General features: G+C 48.4%; 1 protein-coding gene across 2 annotated transcripts in view; it reads left to right on the forward strand.

The window, feature by feature from the left end:
• Positions 1-20655, forward strand: part of FBLN7 (fibulin 7) — a 56972-nt gene that overhangs the window by 17196 nt on the left and 19121 nt on the right. The window contains exons 2-3 of one of the 2 annotated variants that reach the window (XM_070380177.1): positions 6555-6726; positions 12711-12881. In XM_070380177.1, the coding sequence (XP_070236278.1) occupies positions 6555-6726; positions 12711-12881 (343 nt within the window). The remainder of the gene's footprint in view (positions 1-6554; positions 6727-12710; positions 12882-20655) is intronic. The other variant, XM_070380178.1, reaches the window with a different exon arrangement.

The following is a 20655-nucleotide window of genomic DNA, read 5'->3' on the forward strand; positions in this document are numbered from 1 at the left end:
GTGGTGCCCATGGGCTCCATTTCTAGCAATTTGGGATCAAGGAGCTGGCCTGTTAGTAGCAGCGGCTGCATAAACCCATTAAACCTCAAGCAATCATTCTTTCCACTGCTCTGGCACCCTGGTTCAGCCCCTGCCAAGCTAGCTTGCCAAGAGGACAAGGATCTCCCTTTTTTTCCCCTTGTGAACTTTATTTTTCCTCCCTCTCCCAGTTTTATTGAGATAAAATTACATAATATAATATAAATGTGTGATAGCATTGTATTAGTCCAAGATATGGGGCTTCCCCAGTGACTCTAGTGGTAAAGAATCCGCCTGCCAGAGTAAGAGATGCAAGAGATATGGGCTTGATCCCTAGGTCAGGAAGATCTCCTGGAGGACGAAATGGCAACCCATTCCAGTGTTCTTGTCTGGAAAATCCCATGAACAGAAGAACTGGGCTGGTTACAGTCCTTGGGGTCGCAAAGAGTCAGACTCGAATAAGCACACACGCACACCACACGGTCCAAGGTATATACAAAACAATGATTTGATATACATATATATTGTGAAATGATCACCACAGTAAATTTAATTAACACCCATCACCTCACATAGTTGCAGTTTTTTTCTCATGATGGGAGCTTTTGAGATCTGTTCTTTTAAGAGACTTTCCTGGTAGTCTGGTGGTTAAGACTCTGTACTTCCAATGCAGGTCCCACAGGCTGCATGGCCAAAAAAAAATCTACTCTCATCAACTTTTAAAAAATTCATTAATTTATTTACCTTTGGCTGTGCTGAGTCTTCACAGCTAGTGGACATTAAAGTTGTTCGCATGTCTTAGCTATTGAAAATAACACTGCAGTGGGCATGGGAGTGTATATTACCTTTTCAAGATATAACTTTGTTTCCTTTGGAATTCCTAGATCAATTCAGTTCAGTCGCTCAGTTGTGTCCGACTCTTTGCGACCCCATGGGCTGTAGCACGCCAGGCCTCCCTGTCCATCACCAACTCCTGCAGTTTACCCAAACTCATGTCCATGGAGTCTGTGATGCCATCCAACCATCTCATCCTCCGTCGTCCCCTTCTCCTACCTTCAATCTTTCCCAGCATCAGGGTCTTTTCAAATGAGTCAGCTCTTTGCATCAGGTGGCCAAAGTATTGGAGTTTCAGCTTCAGCATCAGTGCTTCCAATGAATATTCAAGGCTGGTTTCCTTTAGGGTGGACTGGTTGGATTTCCTTGCTAGATCATATGGTAGTTCTATTTTTAATTTTTTAAGTAAACTCAATCTGTTTTCCATTGTGGCTGCACCAATTTACTTTCCCACAAACAGGGAATGAGGGTTCACATTTCTCCACATCTTCACCAATACTTGTTATTTCTTGTTTCTTCTATAATAGCCATTCAACAGGAATGCGGTGATACTTATTGCGGTTTTGATTTGCATTTCTCTGATGATTAGTCATGTTGAGCATCTTATTATTTACCTGTTGGCCATCTTTGGAATGTCTTCTTTGGAAAAACTATTCAGAACCTCTGCCCATGTTAAAATCAGGTTTTTGTTTCAGTTCGGTTCAGTCACTCAGTTGTGTCCAACTCCTTGAGACCCCATGGACTGCAGCATGCCAGGCTTCCCTGTCCTTCACCAACTTGAGTTGGAGCTTGCTCAAACTCATGTCCGTTGAGTCAGTGATGCCATCCAACCATCTCATTCTCTGTCACCCTCTTCTCCTCCTTCCTTCAATCTTTTCCAGCATGAGGGTCTTTTCTAAGGAGTTGGTTCTTCACATCAGGTAGCCAAAGTATTGTGTTTTTTTCTTGTTTTTTGCTCTTGCATTATATGAGTTCTTTGCATATTTTGGATATTAACCCCTTGTCAGAAATTTTGCAGATGACTTAGAAGTATTCCCTCCCGTTCTGCAGATTGCCTTTTCATTTTGCCTCTGGTTTCCTTTGATGTGTAGAAGCTTCCCGGTTGGATTTGGCTTCACTTGTTTATGAGTGCTTTCATTGCCTTTACTTTTGGTGTCAAATCCAAAAAACAGTCAAGACTGACGTCAAAGAGCTTACTGCCTGTGTTTTCTTCTAGGAGTTTTATGGTTTCAGGTCTTATGTTTACATTTTCAGTATAACTTGAGTGAATTTTGTGGAGGATGTGAGACAGTGGTCTAGTTTCATCCTTTTGCGTGTTACTGTCCAGTTTTTCCCAGTGTCAACTTAAAAAATATTCATAACCTAAAAGGTGAGAGTTATGTTTTATTTGGTGGGAATTCTTAGGACTTCAAGCCTGGGAGGCAGTATCTCAAGCAACCCGGAGAGAACGACTCTGAGGAGGCGAGGGGATGAACCAGGCTATATAGAAGTTTTGCAACAAATATCTGGTCGTCTAAACATCAAAAGATTATCGTTAAAGAAAACCAGATATCCCAAGTTAAGGAATTTAGTGCTTTCTGTGTATGGGAAGATGCAAGAGTCTGGGCTCACTGAAATCGTTCCTTTCATGTACCTCAGCTATCTGGGTTTTATACTTCCTAAGCTTCCTTGGGGCTCACCGTAGGGAGTGGCTGTAGTCTCATGCTGCTAGATCTCGCGTGTTCTTCTTCCTGAGTGCCCTTAGGGCTCGCAGGGTCGCATCGGAGGCCTGCCGTCACTGATGACTGTGACGTCCTTGTTTGACATGGCAGGAAATACTCCTCCATTCCTCACTAGCACCATTTATTGAAGAGACTGCTTTTGCCATTACATGTTCTTGGCTCCTTGGTCGTACGTTAATTGACCACAGGATCTTTAACGCTTAATTCTGTTAGCATCACCCTAGTGAGGCTGGAGGCAGGGATGGCTAAGGTTTCCTGACTTTCCCTCATCAACCTGCCCACCACCTTCCTCCTCAGTCTCCACCTTTGCATGCCCTTAGTGTACTTGATCTGGGAGGTTTTCCCATCGTGACTGGAGAGATGAGCATGTGCTTGCTAAGTCACGTCAGCCGTGTCCAACTCTGTGACCCATGGGCTGTAGCGCAGAGGCTCTTCTGTCCATGGGACTCTCCCCCAGGGGATCTTCCCAACCCAGGGATCAAACATCGAACCCGTGTCTCTTACGTCTCCTGCATCGATAGGAGTGTTCTTTACCACTAGTGCCACCCGGGAAGCCTAGAGGTGAGCACACCTCACCTGTAATGAGCACCTCGAGGCAAAGCCAGTGGTGCCTGCTGCTCATGGTGCATAGGTAGGCAGGGTTCCAGAGCAGTGCCACCACAAGCAGAGCAGTGTGTCTGGACCTGGGAGCACTGAGTTTCAACTCACTTGGCTTCCCAGAGGCCCCTTTATTTCCACTCCCGCTGTCTTTCCTTCTGTACTGACTAGAGTCCCATGTCCTCCATGCCAGGTTCCCGGCAGAAGCCTTGGCATTGATCTAACATCTCCTACTTTGAAACTTAGCCCTTCCCTGTCCCCTGGGACTGCCCTCTCCCAGCTGTCACGCCCTGGAGGCAGCTGCTGGCCTGGCTCAGTGTGTGAAGCTGTCTCTTCCACTCCACCCACCCCACTTCCTGTCTCCACTGCCCATGCTCGCAACCTGGAATCCACACAGGAGTTAGAAATCCACTCTTGTGGGATATTTAGCTTGGGTCACAGAGTGATCAATCCCTCGTGCAGACTAATCAAGAACATTCACCACACAGAGGCGTTTGTGAAACAAGTGGTAAAGAATCTGCCTGCAATGCGGGAGGCTTGAGCTCGATCCCTGGGTGGGGAAGATCCCCTGGAAGAGGAAATTGCAGCCCACTCCAGGGTTCTGGCCTGGAGAATCCCATGGATAGAGGAGCCTGGTGGGCTACAGCCCATGGGGTTGCAGAATCAGACACGACTGAGCGACTGAGCACACTAAGGCGTAAGTCAGCCGGGGGGGACGACTTGTTGGTGGGAGCGATGGACTGGAGTCAGCAGGTCCCCAGCCTGGCGCTGCCGCTCACAGGCCACACGGTTCAGGACAAGTTGCTTGACTTCCAGCCTCTGTATCTTGACTGTAAAACAGAGACAGTCCCAGGCTTTCCTCACAGGGCTGCTGCCAGCCAGTAGTCCTTTAGTGTGCTCAGTCACTTCAGTCTCGTCAAATTCCTTTCGACCCTATGGACTGTAGTCCGCCAGGCTCCTCTGTCCTCTTAGGAGTAGCATATAGCTTGGTATACTATGAGGAACTTCACAAATGTGAATCACACATGATATGGAGCAGCATCTCTGGAAGCAGCTCCTTATTATTATTATGTTTTTTTAGAGGGAAGGGAGGTGGGTGTGCAAAGTTCGATCTGGGTGGATGGCTGCACCATGCTGGGCAGGTCAGGGACTGCAGGAGGTCACTGCCCTGGTGCCCAGGGCCTGCGTGGGAAGGACCACAAGGAGGGAGGGAGAAGGAAAGCAAACAAAAGTTCATTTCCCAACGGTTGTGTTTGGGGCCAGGCCCAGTCAGGCCCTGGTTTTAGGGTGGAGGCCAAGGAGCCCCCATGGATTAACGAGCTCCAGGGGCAACTGGGGATTCAGCTTTGTCAAAAGCATCCATTGACCCGGAGCGGTGAGCCATGTGTTTGGTGAGATCTCCGAGGTGCGGCGGCCTGGCACCCGCCCCGGGAGAGCGGCTGCGGCTCCGTCTCCGCCACAGTGGCAGCGCTCCGCTGGTGATGCTGGAAGCCACCCAGGCTGCAGAGGCCACGTGCCTCCCAGCTGCCGGCTGCTGGCCACCTTTGAAACCTTTTTTTCTAATTATAAAGCTAATAATCACTGCAGGAAAAAAAATTAAGTATAAAAATATAAAAGCGGATTCACAAGCCTATCCCCAGAGGTTGCCATCATCCCACTCTCCTTTGTTCCCTGCAGGTCATGTGAGTCAGGTTGGACTAGGCGTGCTGAGGTAATGTGCAACATGTGAACCAGGGCCCGTCCCATCTCTGCCCACTGTACTCACCTCTCCTTTCTTTCTTCCTTTTTGTTCCCAGTGAGGCAACGTCCTTATGTGTTTATTAATTTTTTTGCACCCTCCACACCTTGGCATGGGGGACGTTAGTTCCTGGATCAACGATTGAACCTGTGCCCTCTGTGCTGGAAGCACAGTCTTAATCACGGGACCACCAGGGAAGGCCTCACCTCTCCCTTCCTCCTGTTCACGTCCTGGCTCTTAAGGGCAATTAGGATCAGTGCACACTCAGTTGCTCAGTCGTGTCCGACTCTCTGCAACCCCACAGACTGTAGCCCGCCAGGCTCCTCTGTCCATGGGATTTCCCAGGCAAGAATACTGGAGTGGGTTGCCATGCATTCCTCCAGGGGATCTTCCCAACCCAGGGATCAAACCCCCATCTCTTATATCTCCTGCATTGGCCGGTGGGTTCTTTACCACTTAGCGCCACTTGGGAAGCCCCCATTAGGATCAGAAACCTTGAGATTTTTATCACTAGGCATGATACCAAGTGTTGCTTAAAGTTAGTTTCTATCGTGATAAGCACATGCCTCCTTCTTCTGTTTTTTGAGCTTTTCAAAAAGTGTTAGAACTCAGCATTAACTTTAACTGAATACTCTTTTAATTCTTCTTATTTGCCCTGTTGCCTTTTCATACTGTTCATGGGGTTCTCAAGGCAAGAATACTGAAGTGGTATGCCATTTCCTTCTCCAGGATTTTCCAATGCTGGGAAAGATTGAAGGCAGGAGGAGAAGGGGATGACAGAGGATGAGATGGTTGGATGTCATCACCAACTTGATGGACATGAGTTTGAGCAAGTTTGGGGAGTTGGTAATGGACAGGGAAGCCTGGCATGCTGAAGTTCATGAGTCACAGAGTTGGACACAACTGAGTGACTAAACTGAACTGAACTTGCCCTGTTATATTTTTTTAAATACTTAATTATTTATTTGGCTGTGTCGGGTGTTTACTTGTGGCATATGGGATTTCCTTGAGTCACGTGGGGTCTTCTGTTGTTGCTCCAGGGCTTAGTGGCATCAAGGCATGTGGGATCTTAGTTCTCCAACCAGGGATCGAACCTGCATCCCCTGAACTGCAAGGTAGATTCTTAACCACTGGACCACCAGGGAAGTCCTGTGCCCTGTTACATTTTTAAAACAATGGGAACCACTGGGCTTCCCTGATTTGCCTGTTTTATGTTATATCATCCATCTGCTTAAAAATGTCCAAGGTAGAGTAAAAAAGCCAAAGGATAAAGAAAGAAAAAGTTCCTTAAGGCCCAGATTTCCGAGCATTAACTTGGAGTGAAGAATTAGCGGGATGGGGGCGGGGGGGCGGTCTTTGAAGTAAGATCACTCATATAAGGCACATTGCGTTCAGATAATTCTTCTACCACCCAATCACTTAGAGTCATCACTTCTGCCCTGCACTCTGAAAATCGGCGCTTTATTTTTGTTGAGGGAGGAACTGGGGATGCTCTTTGGGGACCTCACCGGATACATTGTCGGGACACCGGCGGGGCCGCTTCTGCATTGTGCTCAGCGGATGCCCAGGGTGTTAGAGCCCAGGGTCCCGGTGACCGCTGGCCCCCCATGCTAGTGGTGCTGATGGATATTTTTTCCTCTCCCCAGAACTGTCTCAACAAACAGCAGTTCCTCACGGCTATCCGCCACCTGCAGCAGTTGCTGAAAGGCCAGGAGACACGCTTCGCCGAGGGCGTCCGTCACATGAAGAGCCGGCTGGCGGCGCTGCAGAGCTCTGTGAGCAAGGCGGGCCCGGATACGCCCCCAGGTGGGTCCCCAGGTCAGCGCCCCGAGCCCGGGGGGTCCTTGCCCTGCTCCTATCTCCCGTGGCTGGATTGACTCCCAGGCCTTCCCGGCCTCGCCTTCTGTCTGGGGCTGGGTGCTAGGAAGGCGTTTCCCACTTTCCTCCCTGTCATCGGGGCTTCCCAGGGGACACTAGTAGTAAAGAGCCTGCCTGCCAGTGCAGGAGATCCCCCAGGGGACACTAGTAGTGAAGAGCCTGCCTGCCAGTGCAGGAGATCTAAGAAACTCGGGTTCGATCTCTGGGTGGGAAAGATCCCCTGGAGGAGGAAATGGCAACCCACTCCAGTGTTCTTGACTGGAGAACCCTATGCATAGCTTCTCCAGAGAATGGTCGAAAGGCACAACTTTCAGAGCCTGCATCCCCATCAGGAGAGACCCTAGTTGGTTCATTTTTCTTGTTTTGTCATTTAATAGACTATTTTTTTAGAGCCGTTGTCATTTCACGGCAAACTGAATGAAAAGCAAAGAGGGGTCCCACATACACTCTCCCCGAACACTCATGGCTTCCCCACCATTAATATCTCGCACTCCTGTGGCCTGCCGGGTACAGCCCACAAACCAGCACTGGGTTCTGTTTTCCAGGCGTGAAAATTATTCGTTTTCCACGAGCCCCCTGTTAGTGCAGTGGGTTGGGCTGGAGGGGCTGCTCAGGGCAATTTGCATTTGTCTCTGCTGCCCTCCCCTCTGCCCCCAGACCCCTTCCCCTGGGGTAGGACTCTGACAGACACTGGGCCTTTCCTGGTTGTCCCAGTAATGGATTGCATGCTGTCAAGGCCTGGCATGGGAGGCTGCATTTCTTCTGGCCTCTCCTCAGGGTGACAGGGGTCAGGGAGCCTGTTGTATGTTTGTTTAAGTCATGACGACTCTGGTGGCTCATGCAGTAAAAAATCTGCCTGCAATATGGGAGACCTGGGTACAATCCCTGGGTTGGGAAGATTCCCTTGGAGAAGGGAATGGCTACCTACTCCAGTATTCTTGCCTTCCCTGGTGGCTCAGGCAGTAAAGGATCTGCCTGCAATTTGGGAGACCTGGTTTGATCCCTGGGTTGGGAAGATCCCCTGGAGGAGGGTGTGCCACCCCACTCCAGTATTCTTGCCTTGAGAATCCCATTGACAGAGGAGCCTGTTGGGCTGCAATACATGGGATTGCAAAAGTCAGACATGATTGATGGACTAACACTTTTGCTCACATGCACACAGGGTTATGGGGGTCGGGTGGGGCAGTGGGTTGCCGTATATTTGTTTAAGTCATCAGGCTGAGGAATATCTGATGTCTTCACTCACTTAAGATGCTTTTCTCAAGGGCCTCCTTGGTGGTGTGAGATGAATTTCCTGGGTTGGATTTTCTACCTTTGCAGACTCTGGTAGCAAATCTAGAGTCTCCACAGCCCTGAGTCAACTCCTGTTTTCTTTGGCTGCATGGGTGCAGAGCTGGACCTGGTGGCCAAACACCTCACACTTTCCAAGGTGCCGAGAGGCCACGGCCTTCGCTGAGGCTTGTCACAGCCTGGCATCCCTCCTTTCGGCTGCAGATGTGGAAACTGAGGCCAAGAAACGTGAGTTAGTGATAGTGGGTTCTGTTCTGGGGATTTTGTTCACTGCTGAGGCTCAACCACACTGGTCCTTCCTGTTTTCTTGGGATCAGAGTGCCTGCGGGTTTCTGGAAGTTTCCAAGAAAAACCTGCAGAAGGGAATTTCTACAACTGCCCTGCCCATCTTTGAGGTCCCTGTCCATGAATACAGAAAAAAAAAGGTAAGGGTTTTCCCTGGTAGTCCAGTGACTAAGACTGTGTTCCCAATGCAGGGGACCAGGGATCGATCCCTGGTCAGGGAACTGGATCCCATAACCGAAAAAAAAGATCCTTCATGCCATAGCCAAGACTGAAGATCCTGTGTACTGCAACTAAGACCCAGCACAGCCAAATAAATGCATATATGTATATAGTGTTAGTCGTGTTAGTCGCTCAGTCATGGCCGACTCTTAGCGACCCCGTGGACTGCAGCCCACCAGGCTCCACTGCCCATGAGATTTTCCAGACAAGGATACTGGAGTGGGTTGCCATTTCCTTCTCCAATATGTATATATATATGTTTAAAAAGAAACACAGCTATGGTTACATTACTAATCCTCTTGCTGCTGGGTTCAAGGTCTTTCTTTCCTGAGCTATGTGAGACCTTTTTAAAGTGGCCAATTCTTGGGACATTCCTGGTGGTCTAGTGGTTAAGACTCTGCACTAAGGTCATGGGTTCGGGATCAGGGGACCAGGATCCCACAGGACACACCTTAAACAAAAAAGTGGCCAATTCTCTTTTTAAAGAATTGCTGCCGTGCATTCTGTCTCCCTCTTGCTTTGGACATGGGGGCGGGCAGCTGCCAGCACCGCCTTGCAGGGTAAAGGGTGCTGACAGGTGCCCAGGGGAAGCCAGAGGCTTGCCGCAGGTCACACTGCAGGTAGAAGGACAATTACCTTTTCTTTTTTTAAAAGGGCATTTGCTTGGGAGTCAGGAAGAATAATTTCCAGTCCCGGAGAATTCTTGGCCTTCTTTCCGGTTTACTTCTGAGTAGCTCCCTCCTATTTTCCCAGCCTTTCTTTCCTGAAAACTTTACAGTCCATCAGCTTTAGGACTTATCTCCGCAGCCTCATTCCAATAACGTCCCTAGATCGCCAGGATTGATTTCCTGCTGAACTCTTTCTTACATGTTACATCCTCCGGGATGGTGGAGGCCCTGTAGGCTCACCAAGAGACGTTCATGATGAAATGAACCAGCCAAGGGGCATGTCTTCCCACCCAGCAGAATCCTTTGGCTACCATTTGGGAAATGCCTGAAAATTGATTTTTATTGAATCTGTATCCATTCATTGGGACTTCCCAGGTGGTGCTCTTGGTAAAGAACCCACCTGCCAATGCAGGAGGCACAAGAGACGTGGATTCGATCCCAGGATTGGGAAGATCCCCTGGAGGAGGGTACAGCAACCCACTGCAGTATTCTTGCCGAAAGATTCCCATGGACAGAGGAGCCTGCCGTGCTACGGTCCATGCGGTCACAAAGAGCTGGACACGACTGCAGCAACTTCGCATGCACACATGCACATCCATTCACTAAGTCTGCTGACATGTATTGGGGGCCTGCTCAGGTAGCTCAAATGGTAAAGAATCTGCCTGCAATGCAGGAGACTCAGGTTTGATCCTTGCATTATGGAGCCATGTGGAGATATGATTCCATCCATTCTGATACCATTTGCCGGTGAGTTGCTCCAGCGGCTAAGTTTTCTTTGAGGGTTTTAAAGATGTCTCTTCCCCAGAGAGACCCTACTCCTTTCCCCCAAAGCATTTTAAATCCTCTTCAACACAATAGAGTAGGAGATTTTTCAAAGGGAAATATAAAGTCGTGTACTTGCAGGGACTGAAGCAGCAAGCTGGGGGTGCCCAAGTGTTGGGATGTCGGTTCGCCTGGCTTTCTGCTCACAAGATCATTACCGTGGGTGCTCACTTAGAAGTTCACTAACAGAAGGTCACGTGTCAATTGTCAAACGTTCCCCAGAACCCAAAGGGCACCGAGAGTCCTCAGTGAGTGAACCGGCTCCCACTCTTCTCCCAGGACACGGGGGTGGGGATGTGGGGCAGAGATGCAAGTGGCTGCTCCCCGCCCCTGGAGCGATGTGTGGGCAGATGCTGTCCTCCTAGTAGATGCTGGGCCGTTCTCCATCACAAACTACAGCCTACACAGCTGAAGCAACAGCTTTGTTTCATCTGTCTAAAACCCTGAAAGTATTTTTACAAATGACATTTGGATCTTACCTTAAAAATGAGTTAGAAGTGACTCTGAATTTCCAGCTCAAACAAATCCAAACTCAAGCTGTCCTAACTTGGGGCAGCCTTCCTTTAGACCAGCGTGGACCACGAGTGGAGCTTGGCTGCAGGTTGGGGAGGAACAGGGACCGCCTCCCCTCTCCAGCCCCGTTGCACACCAAGAGCAAGTTACGCGGCCTTTTGTCTCCTCTGGGATGCCACGTGACACTGCTGTCTCTCACTCCCTACTGCCTCTGTCTTCATGCCCAGTTGCTGTCCAGCTTGTTCATCCCACTGCAGTCGTGGTGGTCTCCCGGACATTCCTCAGACTTGCCAGGCACATGCCTACCTCACGGTCTTTGCACCGACTTGATCCCTCTATCCTCCTTGGATACCTGCATGGTCATGCCTTTAGCTTCTTCAGCTCTTTGTCCCAAGGAGCCCTCCCCTGACCACTATACCCAAAATACACCCCTTCCCTGGCTTCCCCTGTGCCATTCCCTACTTTATTTTCTGCATGGCACTTGTCACCTCTTGTCACACTCTGCCATTTGCTTGTGGATCTTGCTTGTCGAGTGTCTTCCCTGATGGAAGGAGGCTTCCCGAGAGCTGAGTTTCATCTGTTTGTTCACTAATTGTCTCAAACTCCTAACAGGGTGCCTGGCAGACAGTAAGAATACAATAAACAATTTTTCATTCATTCATTTGGTCAAGAATTATTTACCAGGTTTTCACTACAGGCTGGTGACGGGGATACAGACGGGACAGGAGGTCAGGTGAGGTCTCTGCCCCCCTGGAACTTCTGAGGGGTAGACTGACATCAAATGTGCAAACAAACATGTCGATAAGAAATGCCAACAGTTACAAACATTATAAGAAAGCCAAATGAGGTCATGGGCAGGGGAGGAATCTTGGTGGAACGTGATGGTCAGAGAACACCCTGGAAGGCGGTGGGCATTCAAGTCAAGACCTAGATAGTGAGAAGCCGCCAGAAATGGGCAGTCCTGGGGGAGAGAACATTCTAGGCAGGGAAAAGGGCAAAAACCAGGGCCTGGAGATGGGGCTGTAAATGGCCTGTCTGGGAGAACCAAGGAGACCCTGGGGAGCTGGGGCTCTGAGAGGGCAGAACGAGCCGGTGGGCCCTGCAGGGGTCCCAGCTCCCACCCTCCCACATTGCCAGGCCCTGCACACGAGAGTGTGTCTGAGCCACCATCTCCTCATCTGTCACCAAGCAGTCATGCATTACCTGTGCCCGAGAGTGCTCTGAGTATTCAGTGACATGTAGTATTTTGAATGTGCAGTCCAAGGACTTCCCTGCCAGTCCAGTGGCTAGGCCTCCGAGCTGTCACTGCCAAGGGCTTGAGTTAGATCATTTATCGGGGAACTAAGACCCTGCAAGCTTTGTGGTGCAGCCAAAAACTGTAATAAAAATTAAGAAGTGGAGCCCAGTGCACAGCTTGCAGCAGGCGCTCAGCCTGAGGGTGCTGAGGGTGAGAAGCTTTGTGATCCAGTTTGTTGTTGTTTAGTCACTAAGTCGTGTCTGATTCTTTTGTGACCCCATGTCTGTAGCCCTCCAGGCTCCTCTGTCTGTGGGATTTCCCAGACAAGAATACTAGAGTGTGTTGCCAATTCCTTCTTCAGGGGATCTTCCCAACCCAGGATCAAATCCGTATCTCCTGCGTTGGCAGGCAGATTCTTTCTGCTGAACCACTGGGGAAGCCCACTGTAATCCAGTTGTTGCTCTTCAGTCGCTCAGTCTTTTCCGGCTTTTTGTGACCCCATGGACTGCAGCACGCCAGGCTTCCCTGTCCTTCACTATCTGCCGAAGGTTGCTCAAATTCATGTCCATTGAGTCAGTGATGCCATCCAGCCATCTCATCCTCTGTTGCCCCCTTGTCCTCCTGCCCTCAATCTTCCCCAGCATCAGGGCCTTTTACAGTGAGTCGGCTCAAATGGCCAAAGGCTTGGAGCTTCAGCTTCAGCATCATGAGTATTCAGGGTTGATTTCCTTTAGGACTGACTGGTTTGATCTCCTTGCTGTCCAAGGGGCTCTCAAGAGTCTTTTCCAGCACCACAGTTCCAAAGCATCAGTTCTGCACTCAGCCTTCCTTATGGATTGTAATCCAGAATGATGTCTAAATGCTTGTGGGCCTTCCTTTCTTCCTTACAGTTTCCTGCCCTGCTCTGAATGCCCCTCTGGATGGCAGAAAGTTCGGAAGCAAGTACTTAGTGGATCATGAAGTCCATTTTACTTGCAATCCCGGCTTCCGGCTGGTTGGGCCCAGCAGTGTGGTGTGTCTTCCCAACGGCACCTGGACGGGCGAGCAGCCCCGCTGTAAAGGTACGGTCCCTCCTTCCCAGGGGCCTGCTGGATGGGAGGGGTCATTCCAGGGGACACTTTCTCCCTGATTTTTCAACGCAGAGCCGCAGCCAGCCTGTCTGATGACTCACTCCATGCCTGACCTGGGCTGGCCTCTATCTCCAGAATCCCTTGCCAGACGCTCTCAACGATTTAGTCATGTTTTACCTATAGGGAAATGGATGCATAGAGAGGTGAAGGAATTTGCCCAAGGTCACACAGCTAAAGAACAGGCTGAACTGATTGACATATGCACTCTTATCCCAGAGCTGGGGCAAGAAGCCTTCTGTGGGTTGGGAGGGGCCGGGGAGATACTGGGAGAGATGTTCCTGACCTGGACTGCCTTGCTCTGGGGCTGCAGTTGATGGCAAGGTTCCGGGTGATCTATAATGCTGAAGAAATTTCTCAGGTGTCCCTCGTGACTGCGCTGGGGCTTGGTGTAGACAGGCTGCAGGAGAAACCATTCAGCTGAGAAGGCGGCATGAAAAGGCTTCTTTTTTCTCTGTGCTAACCTTGAAAACAGTACTTTTTTTTTTAATTGGAGGATAATTGCTTTACAATATTGTGTTGGCTTCTTCCATACAACAACATGAATCAGCCACAAGTACGCATATGTCCCTCCCCTCCTGAACCTCCTGCTCCCCCTCATGGCTTCCCACCCCTCACGGTTGTCACAGAGCCCCAGGCTGAGCTCCTGTGCTGCACAGCAGCTCCCCACCGGCTCTCTGTTTGACATGTAGTGTATATGTGTCAGTGCTCCTCTCTCAGTGCATCCCACCCTCTCCTTCCCCCACTGTGTCCAAAGTCTGTTCTGTAAATCTTCATTTTTACTCCTGTCCTGCAAATAGGTTCATCAGTACCAATTTTCTAGATTCATATATATGCTTTAATATATGAATTGTGTTTTTCTCTGATTTACTTCACTCTGTATAACAAGCCATCCATCTCATTGGAACTGACTCAAATGCATTCCTTTTAGCGGCTGAGTAACATTCCACTGTGTATATGCACCGCACCTTCTTTATCCATTCGTCCGCTGATGGACATTGAGGCTGCTTCCATGTCCTAGGTATTGTAAATAGCGCTCCTGTGAACATTGGGGTACATGTGTCTTTTTCAGTTATGGCTTTCTCAGCCTATATGTCCAGTAGCAGGGTTGCTGGGTATAATGTAGTTTTATTCCTAGTTTTTGAAAATAATTTCCATACTGTTCTCCTAGTGGCTGTATCAATTTACATTCTCACCACCAGTGCAAGAGGGTGCCCTTTTCTTCACACCCTCTCCAGCATTTATTGCTTGTAGATTTTTTGATGATGGCCTTTCTGAAGGTGTGAGGTGATACTTCATTGCAGTTTTGATTTGAATTTCTCTAATAATGAATGATGTTGAGCATCTTTTCATGGAAAACAGTACTTTTTTGAGGTAGAGGAAAATCGGCCATGGCACACATAATTTGTTGGCTTTTCAAAAGTATATGGTCAAGGACTTCCCTGGCCATCCAGTGATTGAGACTCCATGATTGCACCGCAGAGGGCACAGGTTTGATCCCGGGATGAGGAACTAAGATACTACATGTCAACTGGCATGGTCAAAGAAAAAAAGTATATGGTCAAAATATCATGGATACCAGTCATTTTCAGAACAAGATTCATGGGACTTCTGCTGGGGCAGAATGTCCGTGATTTGCCCAAGCTTTGAAGGGGAAAATGCAAATGTTACATAAATATCAGTAAGTTTATTGTGAGGAGTAGCTTGGAGAGGACTTCTAGTGCATGAATAACTTGAAAATATAAAGGAACATCAGGAAAACAGGCCATCTCTAAAGACAAAAGCGATTTGATATGACAGGCCCTGGGCAACTGGAACCACATTCATGGACCTAGACTTTCATTTCCCATCTCCTGGAAAGAACCATGGTTCGAAGGTTGATGATAGGTACCAGCTCTCAGAGTTATCTGGGAACCACCCAGGAAATCAAGCCATGTGACCTGCACACACTGAAAATGCCAATATCTGGACTTAGCCTTGACCTTGAAAGCTCTCCATCCAGGACCTTATGTGTACTAAACTGTGGCAGCAGATGTGGGACTACAGCAGCATTTCATTGTCATTGCTTTCGGTGTCTGTACTTCTAACTTCGAATTCTCCAAGCCAGGCTTCAGCAATACATGAACCGTGAAATTTCAGATATTCAAGCTGGTTTTAGAAAAGGCAGAGGAACCAGAGATCAAATTGCCAACATCTGCTGGATCATTGAAAAAGCAAAAGAGTTCCAGAAAAACATCTGTTTCTGCTTTATTCACTATGCCAAAGCCTTTGACTGTGTGGTTCACAATAAACTGTGGAAAATTCTGAAGGAGATGGAAATACCAGACCACCTGACCTGCCTCTTTAGAAACCTGTATGCAGGTCAGGAAGCAACAGTTAGAACTGGACTTGGAACAACAGACTGGTTCCAAATCAGAAAAGGAGTACATCAAGGCTGTATATTGTCACCCTGCTTATTTAACTTCTATGCAGAGGTACATCCTGAGAAACGCTGGGCTGGAGGAAGCACAAGCTGGAATCAAGATTGCCGGGAGAAATATCAATAACCTCAGATATGCAGATGACACCACCCTTATGGCAGAAAGTGAAGAAGAACTAAACTCTTGATGAAAGTGAAAGAGGAGAGTGAAAAAGTTGGCTTAAAATTCAACATTCAGAAAACTAAGATCATGGCATCCAGTCCCATCACTTCATGGGAAATAGATGAGGAAACAGTGGAAACAGTGGCTGACTTTATCTTTTTGGGCTCCAAAATCACTGCAGATGGTGATTGCTGCCATGAAATTAAAAGACGCGTACTCCTTGGAAGGAAAGTAGATAGCATATTAAAAAGTAGAGACATTACTTTGCCAACAAAGGTCCATCTAGTCAAGGCTATGGTTTTTCCAGTAGTCATGTGTGGTTGTGAGAGTTGGACTATAAAGAAAGCTGAGCGCTGAAGAATTGATGCTTTTGGACTGTGGTGTTGGAGAAGACTCTTGAGAGTCCCTTGGACTGCAAGGAGATCCAATCAGTCCATCCTAAAGGAGATCAGTCCTGGATGTTCATTGGAAGGACTGATGTTGAAGCTGAAACTCCAGTACTTTGGCCACCTGATGTGAAGAGCTGACTTATTAGAAAAGACTCTGATGCTGGGAAAGATTGAAGGCAGGAGGAGAAGGGGACGACGGAGGGTAGATGGTTGGATGGCATCACCAACTCGATGGACATGAGTTTGGGTGGACTCTGGGAGTTGGTGATAGACAGGGAGGCCTGGTGTGCTGTGGTTCATGGGGTTGCAAAGAGTCGGACACGACTGAACAACTGAACTGAACTTCTAACTTAGGGCTTCCCTGCTGGCTCAGCTGGTAAAGAATCTGCCTGCAATGCAGGAGACCTGGGTTTGATCCCTGGGTTGGGAAGATCCCCTGGAGAAGGGAATAGCTACCCACTCCAGTATTCTGGCCTAGAGAATTCTTTGGACTGTATAGTCCATGGGGTCACAAAGAGTCAGACTAGCATTGAGTTACAGACCTCAGTTGGTTTCTTTCTCTGAGCACTGGGTGTCTCTGATGGCGATTCCATCTTCCATGAGGTGTGTGGGCATCTCACCTCTTGGTTCCTTTGTCGTGGACACCTGGGAGACAGTCCCCTCCCCATCACCACCAACAGTGCTGATGAAGTCTTCTTTTCCACACATCTTTGTCTCTGGGCCGTGTATCTGGGCTGGAGTTGGGGGGCAGTTGGTTGTATGCTCACTTCCTTTGGACCAAGTGCTGTCGTGTTGTTCTTCACAAGAACAAGACCAGCTCCCGTTCTCCCAGTAATGCTGTGGACAGAAGCACATTTTACCCTTGTGCGAATTTTTCTTTCTTGCTCAGGTCTTATCCATATTTGGCCCTCAGTTGTGATACACATTTACAGTGAGCATCATCTGGTTTGAATGAAAAGATGGGTTCATAAGAGAAGAGAGCTGAAAAAATGCATATTTAGGCAGATAAATAAGAAACACTGGAGGCTCAGGAACATAGTCCTAAGTAGCTTGAGCAAAGGAGTCCATTGTTGCTTGACAAAGTTGGGACCCATAGGAGCCCAATGTCATAGCATAAATATGTGTCATATGTTATGCATATATATTAATGTATATATGCATTAATACATGAAATTTGTTTTCTGATTTACTTCAATCTGTATAACAGGCTCTAGATTCATCCACCTCACTAGAACTGACTCAAATTATTTTTTATGCCTGAGTAATATCCATTCATTTGTCGATGGGCATCTAGGTTGCTTCTATGGCCTGGCTGTTGTAAATAGTGCCTTCTCAGAGGATCCTGGGTATGTGTGCCAGCTGCCCTCCTGAGCTTACACCTATTAATTATATAATAGCACCTCACCTCCCTGCAGCAGGACCAACCGTCTTAGTGGAAAATGGAGTCTTACTGTATCATGGCCTGTGTGCTGTGGATCCCAAACTTTCAGGTGCTCCAGGATCACCCAGAAAGCTTATAAAACATAAGTTCTGATGCCCCAACAAGTTTACCAAGTTGGGTGAGATCGTTGGATAGGCCTTGGGAAATCTGCATTTTTCATATGATTGTGATGTTAACTGAATTTTAGGAAACACTAAAACGCTGGTTTTTGCCACTGCCAGAAGTGGGAAGGATATTGAACATTTTGAGGCACTGATGCAATTGAACCCTCGCCAATCAGGACTGCAAGCTGTAAGCCAGCAGTAGGGTATGACCAGGTGGGACATACTAGTCATGCTCACCTCCACCTGCACTGATGTTTTGGGAAGGCTGAGCCAGCCCTGACAAACATCAGGGCACCCAGTCCCACCAAGAAGGCCCCTCTCCTGAGATGTGGAGCTCATCCTCCTTGGAGGACCACTGCCCAGCATGGCCAGCAAGTCTACTGGCCTTTCCCATTGTCCAACACGGTGCTTCTCATTCTCCACCTTGAACGTCCCAGCTCATTCCAGACTCGCCGTGTGTTCTTGGTCTCTCCTGTCCTCCCAGCCTCCTCCCCAACCATCAGTCCTTCTTCCCTGACCTCCATGCCTGAGGACGGCTTGCAGCAGCCCATCCTGGACTTCTATGAGGGCTACCTTTATTATCTAAAAGCCTGAGAAGAACTGGCTCAGGGAATGAGGTGGCAGCTAGTCCATGCTGAGATTTTAGAGGGATGTTTTTCATCTTAGGTGCTTCCCTGGTGGTTTAGATGGTAAAGAGTCCATCTGCAATGGAGGAGACCTGGGTTCAATCCCTGGGTCAAGAAGATCCCTTGGAGAAAGGAATGGCTACCCACTTCAGTATTCTTGCCTGGAGAATTCCACAGACAGAGGAGCCTGGTGGGCTACAATCCATGGGGTCACAACAAGTCGGACACAACTGAGCAACTAACACTTTCACCTTATGGTTTAAGTGTAAACCGGACATGGAGTCCAGTCCAGTCCTTGGGTGGTGATGGAACAGAAACACTGGTGTCACAACCAAGGTGCCCCATCAGCTGCTGGACAGGACCCTTTCCCAAGAGAGTGGATGGTGCCTGATCAACACTTCTGTTCTCAGCAGGAGTTTGTCTTTCCAGTAAAAGCCTCAAAAGGGTGCCACTCAAACCTGTCAAAAAGGAGAAACAGTGCTTCTACCTGCTGTTCGGTGGGACAGCGTTGATGGGGGGACAGGACACGGGCTGGAGTTCAACAACCCAACGGCCCCTTCTCCCCACCTCAGAGTGGCCCTAGAATCCCACAAGTGGCCACTGCTCATACACTTCATTTACCTTCTCAGGAGTCTTGTAGTCACTCTGTGTGTGACCACAGTGGGGAGATCCTCTTCTTGTTTACAGGGAACTCAAGATGCCAAACCGTGTCGCTGAAAAATTTGGGAGTGCTTTAATAATTGCCCCGCCTCCCATCCAGTCAACCGCTTGAAGGAAGGTGATGAACCCAACTTGGCATGAGAGCAGATGACACATAATTACACATTAAAAATGCAGAGGTAGGCTCCGGAACTCCAGAATGGAAAGCAGCCATTTAGCTTCCTGGATTAGTTCCCTGTTTCCCTTCTTAGTCAGAAGAGCATATTTTTAAGATTTGAAGCTTCCTGAACTGAGGAAATCACAACCACAGACCTTGTCCCTTGGACAACATGGGTAACCAAAAAACAGCACGAGAGGAATAAACACCCTTGTCCACCATGGTGGGGAAAAGAAGTTTACTTTTTTCATCCCCATCCTCCTCTTTTTAAACCCTTCATTCATTCAACCAGTTTTCACTGGGTACCGGCTGTGCACCAAGCATCATGTTAGGGATTCAATGCTGAATCTAACAGATGCTGCCCAACTTGGAGTGTGAGTAGGGCTCACACTCCAAGATGGAGGCAAGACAGGTCACTGAGCACAAAAGTAAGCAAATCAGCATTTGTGGTCAGTGCTTTGAAAGGACTGACATCAGCCCTGAATATTCACTGGAGGGACTGATGCTGAAGCCGAAGCTCCAATACCACCTGATGCAGAGAGCCGACTCATTGGAAAAGACCCTGATGCTGGGAAAGACTGAAGGCAGGAGCAGAAGGGGATGACAGAGGATGAGATGGTTGGATGGCATCACCGACTCAATGGACATGGGTTTGGGTGGACTCCGGGAGTCAGTGATGAACAGGGAGGCCTGGCATGCTGCAGGTCATGGGGTTGCAAAGAGCCAAAGAGACACAACTTCGCAACAACAACAAGGGACTGGGAATAAAACCTCCCATGGGGTGAGGACAGTTGAAGGCCTCTCTGAGGCAGTGACAGTGATGCTGGGATTGAAAGGATGAGCAGGATCCAACCAGGTGAAGATGGTTATTAGTGGGTGGCATGGGAAGGATGCCCTCCTAGAAAGAGGGAGGAACATGTGCAAAGGCTTAGGAAAGGAAGAATTTGGCATGTTTGAGGAAATGACAAGGTAAAACATAGAACCTTGTTGCTGGAGCAGCGTGTGAGCTGAGAAGGAGTGAAGTTGGGTAGAGAGATTCCTGAGCCAGCTCTTATAGTCCTGAGGACTGGGTGGGTGGTGGAGGTTGTAGTTCTGAGAAAATAAGCCAGGTTTCAGAAGAGGGCTGTACTAATTTGATGGGCACACTGTTGCTGTGTAGATGTGAACTGGAGATGACTGGAAGAGATGGACGCTGGGAAACCACTTGGGTGGCTCTTAGCAGGTCCAGGGGCCAGACTTAACAGGGGACAGGGAAGATTGAAAGTGAACGGGGAGACAGCATCATGGAACTTATCCCACTAGGGATGTGAGCAGGAAAAGAGGGCAAGGTTCCCAGACTCCATCTTGGGTGACAGGCTGCATGGTGCCATGGACAGAGACAATGAAGACCCAGTGACAGATGTAGGTTTGTTTTTGGTTGTTTTTGTTTTTATTTCATTATAGTTGATTTATGTTAGTTTCAGAGGTACAGCTTCAGATTCTTTTCCATTGTAGGTTATTACAAGATACTGAATAGTGTTCCCTGTGCTACACAGTAAATTTTTGTTGTTTATTATATATATATATATATATATATATATATATAGAGTAGTTGTTGTTCTTGTTTAGTCTCTAGAGTCGTGCCCGACTCTTTGCAACCTCATGGACTCTGTAGCCTGCCAGGCTCCTCTGTCCATGGGATTTCCCAGACAAGAATTCTGGAGTGGGTTGCCATTTCCTTCTCCAGGGGATCTTCTTGACCCAGGGGTT

This window comes from Bos mutus, chromosome 11 (assembly GCF_027580195.1).
Source record: "Bos mutus isolate GX-2022 chromosome 11, NWIPB_WYAK_1.1, whole genome shotgun sequence".
NCBI lineage: Eukaryota > Metazoa > Chordata > Mammalia > Artiodactyla > Bovidae > Bos > Bos mutus.